At 51.7% G+C, this 14,068-nt stretch overlaps 1 protein-coding gene across 3 annotated transcripts; it reads right to left on the bottom strand.

The window, feature by feature from the left end:
- Positions 1-3,482: 3,482 nt before the first annotated feature.
- Positions 3,483-13,503, bottom strand: BATF (basic leucine zipper ATF-like transcription factor). 3 transcript variants are annotated; one of them, XM_048948238.1, is made up of 5 exons: positions 13,459-13,503; positions 13,048-13,209; positions 8,748-9,046; positions 6,947-7,051; positions 3,483-4,090 (listed from the first exon to the last, which is right to left on the bottom strand). In XM_048948238.1, the coding sequence occupies exons 3-5, from the start codon at positions 8,811-8,813 to the stop codon at positions 3,881-3,883; spliced, it is 381 nt and encodes a 126-aa protein (XP_048804195.1). In that variant the 5' UTR covers positions 8,814-9,046; positions 13,048-13,209; positions 13,459-13,503; the 3' UTR covers positions 3,483-3,880. The 3 variants fall into 3 exon arrangements, with proteins under 3 accessions (XP_048804195.1, XP_048804196.1, XP_048804197.1); XM_048948239.1 differs by lacking the exons at positions 13,048-13,209; positions 13,459-13,503 and adding an exon at positions 12,157-13,028; XM_048948240.1 differs by lacking the exons at positions 13,048-13,209; positions 13,459-13,503 and adding an exon at positions 12,626-13,028.
- Positions 13,504-14,068: the final 565 nt, after the last annotated feature.

Below are 14,068 nucleotides of genomic sequence, written 5' to 3'. Positions count from 1 at the left end.
GTCCAACCCCCTGCCAAAGCAGGTTCCCTAAACCAGGTCGCACAGGTAGGCATCCAGGCAGGTCTTGAACATCTCCAGAGAATGAGACTCCACTACCTCCCTGGGCAGCCTGTTCCAGTGCTCCGTCACCTCACTGTAAAGAAGTTCTTGTGCATGTTTGTGCGGAACTTCCTATGCTGCAGCAAGACTCAAAACTCGGCCACAGTCTAGATTTACATTCCCAGTCCAGATCAGGGTCACAGATTAACCCCAAATACTAAATGCTCAAAGTATAGGAGCCCTTCTTACTCAGCATCCTCCAGCCTCATCGCAGTGAGTCACACCAATGACAGAAAAAAAGATTTTCATTTCCTAATGCTTACAACTGCATTAGTTAGTTGATAATTGAAGAGTGCTGGAAGCATGTATGGCTCAGTGCCAAACTCAGGCATGCTCTTCCTCCTCCACTTCAGCAAAAAAGAGAAAGGATAAGGACATGAGCTGGGGTCCCAGACCATCACTGTTGTGGGGAGAGAAAACTTGGCTGGGTCTTAGGAGTCCTAAGTTGGGTCTATGTATTCCCTACAGTTTGGTAGGTATCTGGTTAACCTGAACAACCTTACATGTACAAATGTTGCTGCATCAGTGCTCAGATCTCCTCTAAAGCATTAATAAATAAAATGGCAACACATGGCAGAGCAGGGACGTGGGGCATGCTGGCACTGTGCTGTTTTCTAGGAAAAAGTCACCATTTCACTCTACACTTGGCTTTTTCTCTTCTCCACAGTTCTTGATTCATAAAAATACTTTGTCTCTCAGCAGTGATTCCTGATCTTCTTTGATCTCTGTGTACTGAAACACTAGCATCCATTCTGCACCCTGTGTGACAAGTGCTGCTTTGGAAAACATACTCATTGCTTCCATGGGCTGTTGCAGGTTCAGTATGCAGATGTTCCTCCTGCCCATGCAGGCTGGCAGCACCAGTACTTTGGAGAGAGGCTGTTCAAAAGCAGCTTGTAAATACTCTGGAGTCACTGCAAAGTGGGCAACACAGCTGCTGAACCTATCCTTTGCCGAACTGAAAGCATGTGCCCCTCCTTCTCTTCTGAATCCTTGCAAAGGGGACTTGGGTATCACACCTTCTGCCCCCCCTGAGAGAATCAGATCTGAGGGAGAACATCACAGTGACTGCAGCTGGGAACAGAGTAGTCTGGTGCAACAGGATGGATGCACCTGCCTTGGGCTGGCTCTGTTCCTCCTCACCTCAACACTTACATGTTGGGAACCTGCAGCCCAGCTGAGGAAGATGGAGCAGGAAGGGAATGCCAGGCATAAAAGATTGCCTTGGGCTTCCCATCTGCGAGATACATGCAGCTTACGTCAGCACCGGGTGTCGTGTTTTTATCTATCTAACCACAGAAGCAGCCCTGAAATGCTGAGACTGAGTGCTTGTACAGTGCTGAGTCTGTGCTTTTTGAGGGGACGTAATGAAGGAAATTGCTGCACCTCCATAGTCTGTGACTTGCTGTCCTTCTGCAGAGTTGCATGAGTGCCTTGATCTATAAGAAGTGCTAGGATCAGTAAAGGACACAAAGGACAGCATGAACCTCTTGTTCCCTCGCTCCTCTCTCCACCTCTGATCACATCAGCGTTTACCACATACCTCCATTCTGTCTTGTTGCAAAGACATCTATTTGGAGACAGCTGTCACTAGGGCTAGAAGAGCATCATCTGCAGCAGCTGTCACCCGGTGCCACCTTTCCCCTGCCCTCATCGCCCTCAGCCCTCACACATCAAGCTTTCTGCTGGCCGTGCCCAGCAGCTGCCCAAAGCAGAGCCCCAGCATCTCTAGAGATGCTCTCTTGGGAAGCATCCTTTCTGAACCTGGAGCCAGCTGTGCAATATCAGAGCTGATCAGAAAGGTTTCAGAGCCAGCAGAGCTCAGCCTTTGCCCAGCAGAGGCCAGCACAAACGCAGCATTTCCTCATTCTTTGCTTGCAAGGAAGAGTAACCTTTTCGCCTGGAATTCCTCCACTCAAAGAGTTTCACTGCTTCTGGGAGCCCTCGTTGCTGATTTGGAAGAGCTCTTCAGCAAAGGCTTGCATCCTGCAGCAGGGCATTGTGATATGGCCACAGGTTGGCCAGGTAGAACCAGGCCCAGCCGATCCCCTGTCTGCCTGTGCACCAGGAGCAGCAGCACCCTGCTCACACCCAGGCTGTTTGGGTTGGATATCTGTCTCTCAGGGAACCATTTTTCATAACAAAAGACAGCATCTTAGACACCCAAAAATAGCCAGAAGCAATGGAGAGGTCAGAACCCACTCAAACATGAAAAGCATCTTTTGTGATCAGGTTTTTGAGGGTGGGACTGGGGCAAAGACAAGTCAAACTGGGAGGTGCTTCCTATAGCATCCATGTCTGGTGTTGGGCCAATGCTTGGTGAGTGCAGCACTGCTTGAAGGGCGCCCAGTGTGCAGCCCTGTGGAGGCGGGGCACCCTGGCTGGTGCTGCCAGGACTACTGTTTATGTTCCTGAGAGGATGTTGTTGCATACCCGTCTCCCAGTCTCAGTACTTACCACTTATTTTCATTCTGAGTCGCAGTAATACATCGGAGACGTTACCAGTAGTCTAGCAATGCTGTGGGCATCTCGCAGAACCCCACCCAGTCTGCAAGATCTCAGGCCTTGACACCTCTGCAACAAAAATGTTGCCCTTATAGCTGTATGGCACACATGCATCAGGCTGGGACAGATGGTGCTTTCTCGTTATTGGTGGTGATAGTGCTGTAAGTCAGTGCAAACTTCGCCAAGGCTGTTGCATTCTCCATCCTCCGACCCAGCATAACCCAGTGAGCACGAGGGCATCAGAGCCCTAAGAAACAGCAAGTGAAAAGCCTAGGGTCAAAAGATGCTGGAGGAGCAGAAACTGAGCCTTGCAAACCTGAGCTCTTGAAGAGCTCAAGTTGTTGCTGCATGGTCGGTCTAAAGGGCCAAATCCCTGTGAAACGTAGCCTGGGTAGCTCCAGGCAAGGCTTGTGCAGGGAGCAGCAGCTCTGGCCATAGTCTAAAGGGATGACGTGAAGCCTACATCAGCAACACTGCTTGTGACACCCTATGCTGAAAAAACAGCAGCTAGTGTTTCTCAGGGAGGGCAACAGTTGTGAGCCAGCATTAGCATCAGGACCTGCACTAGCAGTGGACTTCGGCCCTGTGCTTGTGCTGATAGCCAGGCTGGGGATCCTGGGGTGCAGAGTCTGCCTGTACCACCACTGATGCCTCCACTCAGCATCCCCAACAGGACCATACTGCTCTGTAGAGCATGCCCAATGCATTAGCTGAGTCCAGCCCTACCAGGAACAGCCCATCTCCTCCCAGAACCTGCCTCCACAGAGCATTGCTCTAGTAATGAGGTGAATGACATGAGTTTTCCCCCACTGCCACTCCAGCTTCCCTGCGTCATGCAGGACCTTCAGAGTGGCTGATGGCTGACCCTATCTCAAAAAACAAAGCATGAAGCATTTTCATTCTTTATTTTACAAAAATAAACCAGTTTCACCCTGGTACTCTGTGTCCCCCAACCTTCCCCTCCACCCCTGCTCTCATTCCTGTGCCTGGAGCTCCTGATGCTGCACGCTGCAGCCAGCCACTAGTACAAGGGCAGCCTGTGATGTCCCCAGGCAAGAACCAGGGAACAGCTGATGCTGAATTCTCCTTTTTCCAGGATCCAAGCTGGAAACCGCCTGAAGATGCCTGCTGGTGGCTCTGCCATTTCTGCACAGGGAAGAAGTCTTGGACAAAGTCACTCAGAGTACGCACTTTGAGAAGGGGTGTCTGTCCATTCGCCCCTCTCCAGATGGAAAAGTGAACCCCACAAATTGGTTCTTGGCCAACCCAAGCGGGCTCAGTGCTGGAAGCGTGGGGAACTGATGTGGGGCTGGTGGAAGGAATGCGCAGCGTAAAGCACCTCCGGGGGTGGGAGTGGGGGCGATGCCAGGATGGAGCAGAGCGGTTCGTGGGAGCTCAGCACCGAGGTGAAGTGCTTCATCTCCTCTGTCAACTGCTTAATCTCCCGGCGCAGGGCTGCATTCTGCCTCTCCAGGTCTTCACTCTCCTGGGGAGACAAAACCACGGGGGCTTCCTCAGCTGCAGGTGTGAATGGGGACGCTGGGGGGAGGTGGGAGCAGGGGAGAGCGGTGCGATTACAAGTGGGGCTGTAGGAGCTGCCCTGCATTACAGCATGCTGCAGCATCACGCCCCGGGACCCCTTCTGATCATAGAATCATACAAGTTGGAAAAGACCAGTAAGATCAGCTAGTCCAACCCTCAAACCAGTCCCGCCATGCCCACTAAACTGTGTCCCTCAGTGTCACCTCCCAGCCCCTCCCGGCCGGTGCTCTCCAGGAGCACAGCTGGGGTCTGGTGCTCGCACCTTTCAGCCCAGCACTTTCCAGAACAACACGTTTCCGGCAAATTCAGCACCGAGCGGCAGCAGGGCAACACCCCCCTGCAGCAGGCTGGGTGAGGGTGCGATGCTGCCGGCCCGGGCTTACGAGAAGTGCGCCCGCCCAGGCTTTCTCGCTCCCTCTCACGCACATGCACGCTGCTGGCCGCTTCCCGGGCCGTGCGGCCGGGGGGAGGGTGCGCCGAATAACCGCCGTCTTTAACCAGAAAACCACCTGCCACAGGAAACCTGTCATTGCCCTGGAAAGAAAAGACTCACTGCTTCCTGCTAGCAGCCGGGGAAACCAGCGGCACGGCGGGGAGGAGGGGAGAGACGCTTGAGTCAGAAGAAAAGAGAAACCCGGGCCTCAGAGATGAATTATTACCGATATTAATGAGAATAACAACAAAGGGGCTATGCACAGCCTTGCCTCAGCGATCCGGAGCAAAGCACACCCCTTGCTAGTGAGAGGTGGGCAGCTCCAAGTGGGGCATCCCGGGTACTGGTGGCCATGCAGCAAGACAGAAGGAAGCAGGGAGCACTCTGGGAATTCAGCCAACATGGGACCCAGGAGAGCTGCACCAGATCCCGGAGAAGTGAACCTGTCGGACCTCCACCACTGCACTGACTGCTGGAGGTGCCTGCTCTCCACAGCAGTGTAAATGCACCCAGCGCTTACAGCACTAAAAATGGGCATCGTCTCTGGGATGTGACAAAGTGTTTTGTCACTGACGTCAGGCTGTGAGCTGACAGAAATCACCTTGTGGCCAGGAGCTCCAACCTCACTGTGACCCGTTCCCCTCAACACAAGCTGGGATGCCTGGGGATGGATGGAGCTGCTGGCTCCTTGAAAGCACCTCAACCCCAACTTTTCTGGGCAGAACTGTGTAGAGGCACCATTCCTCATGCAGAGCCCACCAGAGACAGAGAGGATTAGGGATGAACTGGAAAAGCCTTAGCAAAAATTCACCATCCACTCTCTATTTGCCTCCACGTGCTTCTACACCAGTCCCAGATCCCAGCTCATGGGAGGGGAATGAGTCTCTGTTACTGATGCCATTTGAACATTTATCTGCTAAGAAAGTTGTCTGTTGTCTGCCCTAAGAGCAGCCCAATTCTTGGTGCAAGTCAGGATTTTCCTGAGGGAAGATGAGAGCCCCTGTCCATCTCTAGGATTGCCTAGGACAGAGCACCAGGCCCAAAGAAGTGTCTGTCTCCACCCCTTGAACATGCAGCTCCCAGAGCTGTTGCTGCTGGCAGAACTAATGAATGCAGACAGCCTGGAGCCATGTCACTTCTACCATTATCATCCGCCACATAGGAAAGAGTGAGATCTCTGCTGTAAAATCAGCCGCAAGCACGGACTGAGGTCAAAATGTGAGAGGTAAGGCTCAGGAACTGCACCTCAATTCCTTCAAAAAATGAAGATTTGGGGAAATATGAAGACTTCTAAGTCAAAGGATGTTTTTCTGAACGTGAACTTGACTATCACACTTCAAAGGGACAGCATACTTCAGGGACAAAGATGGCTCCTCATGCTGCAGGCCACATGCACTGCATCCTGCTCACCAGCAGCCCAAAACACAGAGGACTGCATTTATCAGTGCAAAATGCAAGCGTGCTTGCCCCTGTGTTCCAACACTGCTCAGATGCTCCTGGCCAAATGCACACAGCAAGAAATGGCCATCCCTCCTGAAATGTACCTTCCTGATTCACCACACTGGGAGGAGCTGCAGAGTGCCTGTGGTGCCACAGGGTAGAATGGAACAACAGGGGTGAAACCAAAGCAGGGAAAATCCATGCTGTGCAAGAGGAAATGCCTCCGGGTACTGTGTGGTGTTCAGATATAAGAAGGGATGCATCCTCTGCCATAGGGATGTTTTGAAATATTGGAAAATGATTAATAGTTTTTCACGTGCATTGCGCAGCATTTCAAAAAGGCTTGCTTCTGTGCTTGTTGCATCACCAAACAAGTAAGTAACAACATGAAGCACGAACCTGGGAGCCTAGTGAACCCATGCTTTCCTGTGCAACCCTAATGAAGCTATGCTTTGAAAGAGCCTCTGCCTGAAGCATTCAGAAGAAGTTAAGGGAGGAAATTGGTCGTGCCAAACTGAGAGATAAAGTCTTGATATTGAGCTGCATGTTAAACTACAGGCTTCAGTGGCCATCACCCTTTCTGATGCGTAGGAACAACAGGACCTGCCAGACGTGAATCCTGGCAGCAATGACCCCATGGGAAAGGCAGACATGGTACCAGTGACACAGAATGAGTCATCTTGATTGAGCCTAGAGAGGAAACCTGTAACATTTGGTAGATGAACCAGAGGATTTCACTCTGGACCTGCTGAAGGAGGAGTGTCCCTGGGCATCTCAGTAAAGGAAAGCTGCCCATGCCATTAGCATTGCCTCCAACACCCTGCCTTGGCTCCACTGTTCCTGTCCTGGCTCAATCAAGTACCTCCACTCCTATCCCCCCACTGCGAGCCCTCCATGCAGGGAATGGAGAAGGCTGGATGTGCTCACCAAGTGCAGCGTATCTGCTTTCTGGGTCTGTCGCAGGCGGCTCTTCTGGGCAGCAATGCGGTTCTTCTCCCTCCTCTGGACTTTCCTCATGTCATCAGAAGAGTCCTAGGGAAACATGAGGCATGGAAATGACTGCAGCAACCCTCCTTCACCCTGCTTCTGCTGGGCTGGAGATGGGAAAGGTGACAACAGCAGATAACAGCCTTGAAGCACAGGCTATGAAACGCATCCAAAGTTCTGCCTCAAGGACATGTGATGCTTTTGACATCTCAGATGCCAGGAGAGGCAGATCTGATCCCCTAACCATCCTGGCACAACTGGGGGATGACTGCTTTGCCAAGACACCAGCCAAGGATATGACTTGAGGAACATGGGCAAGGATCTCTCCAGAAGAGAGAATTTGAGCTCCTTGCTCAGGAAACCTTTCCCTTCACCTCTCTGGAAAGATATGGCACTGCAGTTATTCCAGCTCCTTGGCTAAATTGTCTTTCCAGAGATGCATCCTGTGCTTTCCTCCTTCCATCCCTGTAGGTCCCAAACCCTCTCCCCATCACCCTTCTCTGTCAGTTTTGGATTGTTACAGACCCTTATAGCCTGGTGCAGCTCACTGTGACACTGCATACTTAACTAGGCAGACTCTGACTTTTAGCCTTATCCCCAGATCTCCTTCACTCCAGCTCTCCCATCCCCGTGTTTGCGCCTTTCTGCAGTCCCTTGGCAGCAACAATCCACAGTGCTGCCCATGGTGCTTCTGAGGCCTTGGCAGAGGGAAGCTCAATCCTGTGGTGCCAGGTCAAGAGCTTCATGCAGCAGCCCTTCTCTGCTCAGATCTGGTCCTGCTGCTGCCTTCTGACAGTTAAAACTGTCATACAGATTCTTTCATCTGTTTTCATATGGTGCTGCCTCTTTTGTGGACTCTCTAACATTCGCACCACTGCTCCCTCACAGGACTATGAAACTCAGCCACAAAAGTTATCTTCCCAGCCCATCAGTCTGTCCACATCCTCTCCCCCCTCCACCCCGCCCAAGATCTTTTCTCTTCTTTGAACTTAACCGTTTTATCCTTGCCTTCGTTACCCTACCAACTTCATACGTGGTAGATCTCAAGTACTGCACCAAGCCCTGGCAGTCTCTGTGCTTCATCCTCTTCTCCTGCAGGATGCCTCCCCATTCCTGGTTGCAAGCCTGAAATCACCAGCTCTAGTCATCCTGGAGATTTCTGAGCAAAGTCTCAGGTATATGCTGGTGCTGTCAGCACCAGGCGGGTGGCAAATGATAGCTATAATGAAGGAGATAGAAATAACTTGGGCTTGCGTTAGTTTCTGCCAGCCAAAGATCTACCATTAAGGCACTCTGTGCAATAAGAAAAATTCCCTCAGCCTAGCATCACTGAGATGAAAACCTTCTGAAGATTAATAAGAAGAGCAGACCCAAAGCAGCAGGGTTTCCCCAGACCATGACTGCTCTGCAAGGCAGTAGGAAGCAGGCAGGTTCCCCTGAGCATCCTCTCAGTGACACTGGACTCTGCATGCAGCCTCCTACATGGCAGACAGCAGAGGGCCCAACATGCCATGGGGTTCCCCCTTGTCCTCAGTACAGCCCCAGCTCTTTGGGCCTTCCTCTCCCCTACACCCCTTTCAGTGGGCACTGCTCCCAGCTCAGCCTCACATCCCACACTCTCCACAGCAGTTCCTAGAAAGCCCCACCACAACCTGTCATGCAGGCAACAGCAAGGGATGCCAGGCTTCCTTATGGCCGTTCAGAGCCTCCTGCCAAGAGGCAGGGCAGGGTCCCCATTTACCTGCTTGCTAGGAGGAGGGGACTGGCTGGAGATGCTGGAGTCGCTGCTGTCGGAGCTGTGGGGCATGGCTCCTGTGTCTTGTTCCCAGGACCTCCTTGGCTTCCTTTGAAACTGTGGTGTGCCTGGCTTCCCTCTTTCTCCCTTGATTCTCCTCTACCCTGGAGTGCTCGCTGGGTTCTAGCACTCCCCAGCCTGGAGGCACGCTGTCCTCCTGCCCTGTGCTCTGCTGCTTCCTCTGCCTCTCCGCTCTCAGCTCTGCACCTTCCTTTAGGTCTCAGCCTCCTGTGGTTTCTCAGAACCTAGGGGATGTAAGCTGAAAGTCACGTGGCCGGAAACTTTAAGACGAAGAAGAAAAGTTACAGAAGAAGAAGAAAAAAAAAAAAAAAAAAAAAAAAAAAAAAAAAAAAAAAGCACATCTGGGAAAAATGAGCTTCAAAATAGCCTGAAAAAACCCCGAAAAACACCTTCAAGCAGTAGAAAAACAGCAAGATGGGTTTTCTCCGAGACAAACAGCAGAGATGTAAAGGGAAGAAAAGCCCCAGCCCTGGCTGCGAAACCAGGACCCTCAAAGGAGGGCAGCGTGGAGGAGGTGGTGTCGGGAGCCCCAGAAACTCCAGGGCAGGAGGAGCTGCACACCCATGGTCTTATGAGGGCAGGAGGCAGTCCAGAGCTGGTGACCTCCGTCACCCCAACCCTGCTGGGAAGTTCCAAGGCAGCCTCCCTCAACCCTGCAGCCCACTCGCCTGTCCTGCCTGCGCAAGTGTCAGGGGAGACCTGCATCCTCAGCCAGCATCACCTAGATGCTGCTGATACTGCTTGTGTGTGTGGGATGAGCCAGGCTCAGATGAAGACAAAGAGCTGAGATGGAAGAACATTTGGAGTTGTTGGAGTGAGTGGGAAGGTCCTATAGATCCAGCAGCTAGAGCTGAGACCTGATTGTCACTCCGTGCCACAGTACAAGCTTGTCCATCTTGGGTACGTGCAGCTGTTGTGCATGGGTCCTGGCTCCCTGCCTTTTTCCTTCTTGCCCTCTCTCCCCATAGCCAGCATCAGAAGATGTGGATATCATGTGGATATCACAGCATACTGGGCTTGTTTCCTTGCTATTTGCCCTCTGAGAGCATTCTGCTTTGGGCACGGCACCACAGCTGCTGTGCTCCAATTTGTCCCACTTGCAGCTCTGCAGATGATGATGTGGGAGCAGGGAGAGAAGCAAGACCATTCCCTTCCCAATCAACTTGCAGCACTGGAGCCAGAAGGGTGAGCGGGGCCAGGTGCCAGCAGGTTGTCCATCACAGACAGAAGTGCACATCCTCAGGGCGACTGGGTGCACACATGTGCTGTGAAGGGCAGATAGTGAGCGAAGCACGAGCCACCCACAGTAACGCACTACTGTGGAAAGCAGCGGTTCGCAGTTCCCGCTTACCGGTGTTTCAATTCCCTCTGCTTTCTGCACAGGAATATCAAAGCCCAGCACAGTGCAGCACTGTACCCTAGCCCCAGCAGCCTGTGCTTTCACAGCCCCAAACCCACATGAGTGCCCTATGCCAGGCATGGTGAGTGGGTTCTTGCAGCAGGGCAAATGCCTCTTGAGCTCCAGCAGCTTGGGGCCATGCCCGCTGCCCTGGGCAACCTGTTCCATGCCCACCTCCCTCTGGTGAAGGAGGGAGGGCTTTTCTTAACCCCCCCACCTGCCCCTCCCCCGATACAGCTCCATGCTGTTCCCTCAGGCCCTGTCACTGTCACCAGAGAGTAGTGCTCAGCTCTGCCCCTCTGCTCCCTGCAAGGAGCTGCAGGCTGCCATGAGGCCTTCCCTCAGCCTTCTCTCCAAGTGGAGGTGCACAGTTCCTATCTGTGAGCACAAAGTTTGCTTGCTTAGCAAGAACCTGCTCCCTGTGCTGCCTCTACCCAGCATACAGAGCTCCTCAGAGCCCCAGGAACAGGGCACTCACAGGGCAATGATGAGAAGAAGGGCAGATTCAGGGCTGCCAAGCTGCTGCTGGCAGACAAACCATTGAACCATCACTTCACTCACTGCCTCACTACACTTCCTCTGAATGCTACAGCCCCACACAGTGCTTCTTTTGCAGGAAGCACACTGTTGAATTCCCGTTGTCCGGAGGAAACCCACACTCCTCTGGCATCAAGCACGTCTCATGGATTACCTGGGCTCCCATCCACCACATCAGAAGTTCCTTCGAGCCTTCCTCAAAGGCTCTACAAGCTGCCGTCGCTGAAGGCAAGATACAGAGAACTCCTTCCTCACTTGCCTCATCCTTGGGCAAACAAGCCAAATGCCCTCCTTTGGCAGCCAGCAAGCCCAGCAGCTGAGAAGCAATTCAGCCAGGGACAAGTAGTTGGCAGGATGCAGTTCCGGAAGCTGGGAAAGCAGGCACAAGTTGGGCAATCATTTCTATGGAAACTCATTTGATCCTCAAAAGAAAAGTCTGGAGCTACACCTTAGCTGGGCTGTTCCTAGCAGCCCAGGGCTGATAGAGAAATCCCAGCTTGCAGCCTACATAGGAGCCAGCCTCCTGACCCTCATGCTTCATGTTGGTGACTTAAACTCACACTGTGAATAGCATCCCCTGACTTTCTCTCTGGGATCATTTAAGTGTCTTGACCTTAATCACAGCAGCTACAAAATCATTATCAGCAGCGCAGGATGAGCTTGCAACAAGTGTTAGGTCACTGCCATGCCAGCAGACCTACAGAGCAGAGATATTTCTCAGAGGAGCGTAGGGAAAGGATGAAGCCATCTGGTTCTGCATCGGTCCCTGCTGAGGGCAGTCCTTTACCTGAATCGTGCAGGCAATGTGAGAGCAGAGAGGTGGCAGGGACTGAAGGCTGGGGGTTTGCATGACCTCAGCTACAGAGAAATGGTCTGACAGCAACAAGGTGCAACTCAGCAAGAACAAATGCAAATGTAAAGCAACACAAAGTGTATAGAGAAGTGGGGAATAACCAGCTAGGCAGCAGAACAGCAGGGAAAAGTCCGGGGGTTACAGAGCCATCTGAAAGCAAAGCGTTGGCAGCAGAACGGAGCTGTGCAAGTGGGCAGGCAGCAGGTGGGTTGAGGGAGGTGAGGGGATGGCTGCCCCTCCCAAGGGGTGAAAAAGCCCAGAAGAAAATAACCCACGGGGTGAACACACCAAACTCCTGTGTGAAGAGGAAGGAGCGAAGATGATGGGTCCACTCTGCCTAGAAAAGAACTCCTGGGGACCAACAGAGGGCGGGGGAGGAAGGAGCTGTCTTTGATATGCTGTAATGGAAAGAGTGGTCAGCTGTTTTCTGTGCAGCCGGCGCCAGGCTTCAATGGCAGTGAGAGAGATTCAGGTCAGAGTTTGAAAAGAGGTCAAAGTTAGAAAGGCAACGCTGTCCCCTTCACACGAAGTGGTGAGGAACAAACCTTTGTCAGAAGTGGTCTGGGTTTCATTCTGCTTCTGTAGGACAGGCTGGAGAGAGATGCTCCCAGGGTTTAAATAAGGTGACTTATTTACATAATAATTACTAAGAGAGCACATTGTGCATCTGCCAGGCTTTAACTGCAGCCAGCCCCCACACCTGCCCATGCACACTGCTTTCTCAGGAGAAAAGACTGCTGCAGCTTCCCCACAAACCTACCGCATCCCTCTCACTCATCTTCTTTGCATGAGCACTCAGTGAATAGTGCTATTTAAAAAGCCAGCGTAGGGAAGTTATCAACTTCAGCCTTCTGTAAACCGTGGGGGTTGCTTCTGCTCCACACGTAACATTTTATGCAAACACCTTCTCACAATACAATCACAACAATTTGCATATATTCCCCATTCGAGTTCAAAGACTCTTGTGTGGGATTCAGTGCTGATGAGTGGTGGTGAATGAAGGCCTCGCACTACCTGGTAAGTTTCTGCAGCACAGCATCCCAGCAGCACAGACTAATCCTGTCTGCGCCAGGGCAGCTTCCCCAGCCGGCAGGACAGCCTGCCTCTATCCTAAGGATTATATCACTGTATTGAGGTAAGGGGGAGCAGGAGAGCAGGGCTCCATCCCGTTGAGTTTATCCCACCTGAGTCATACCAATCATCCATCCCACAAGCACTTTCAGTCCACAACGAGCACAACCTCATCATCTACAGGAGATGCATACATCCCAAATGAGTTATAAATGACAAGAGTGTAAAATCAAGCACTCAAAAGTACAGAAAACTCAGAATTAGCTCCCTTAAGCACACTGCATTTGCATCATGTGCAATGTACTGTTCTGGGCTGGCCTTTATACTTGCAGTACTCACAAAGGCTCCTTCCCTGGCTACCTTACCTTTATTCCAGTAGTCTGATTCCACTTTGATGTCCTGCTTTTTCATTTCTTCACAGCCTCTTCCTAGTGCTAATCTCTTCAGCATCCCCAGGTGAGTACTTGAGGACTGTTAATGAAGCTGTTTCCTCATCCACCTTTCCACACGAAGGGGTAGAAATACTCCTGTTTTACAATTGCAAAATGACAGATAAAGAGGGATTTCGCTCATAAGTACTCATTAATTTTGGACATTTTAGCCAATTAAAAATTAATTTTCCAGTGTTTCTGGCTCAATGTAGTAATTCACTTAACCAGACCCAAATTCCTGATGTCTGTGGCTGCAGCTGCAACCTTTTAGATCTTCCACAAAGCAGACCTGGCAAATCAGGAACACATGGCTGCTCCTAAGAAAGACTCGCTTATGCAGCTCACCAGGTCACTCTGGGGCAGATTCAGCTCTCTCAGAAGGCACCAAAGATCTGCCCAGGAGACCTTCTTTCTTTCTTTCCTTCTTTCTGTAGTCCCTCGTTTCCTTGTCTGGTGGGAGTGTCAGCCCTGGTAAGAAAGCAGGCAGCCCAGTAGGCCAGCTCTCGGTTCACTCCAGCAGTGGTCCAGCCTGGCTGATGAAGATGTGGTCATCTAGGGCAAAAAGCAGAAGTAATCACATGTATGAGACTGCTGAAGTTAGGTTGCCCAGGTAAAGCCATTTCTGCCAGTGTAGAGCTCTTCTGTACCTGTCTTTGCCACTTCTATGAACTTTTTTGAATGTCTTTGGTGTGCTTTCTGCATGTCCCTGTCTACGCATCACAAGAAGCAAACTGTAGAAACTAATCTCCACATGTTTGCTCTCTAGGACAGGGTGCCCCAGCAGAGCTCAGCATGGTCTGGCCTCCAGCACACCCCAGAGCTTCAGTCTTGGGGCACAAGTAATGTGTTCACATCAGGTTGCTGAAGGGATCAGCCGCAGGGCTTAGCAGCTCATGAGCAAGCACAGCACTTGGGTGTGTGCTTACATGCCTCTCCAGGTCAGTAGATTACAAAA

The sequence above is a fragment of the Lagopus muta genome, chromosome 6 (genome assembly GCF_023343835.1).
Source record: "Lagopus muta isolate bLagMut1 chromosome 6, bLagMut1 primary, whole genome shotgun sequence".
In the NCBI taxonomy this organism is placed as follows: domain Eukaryota; kingdom Metazoa; phylum Chordata; class Aves; order Galliformes; family Phasianidae; genus Lagopus; species Lagopus muta.
Note: the sequence above shows the minus strand (reverse complement) of the source record. Positions and strands in the feature narration are given on the sequence as shown.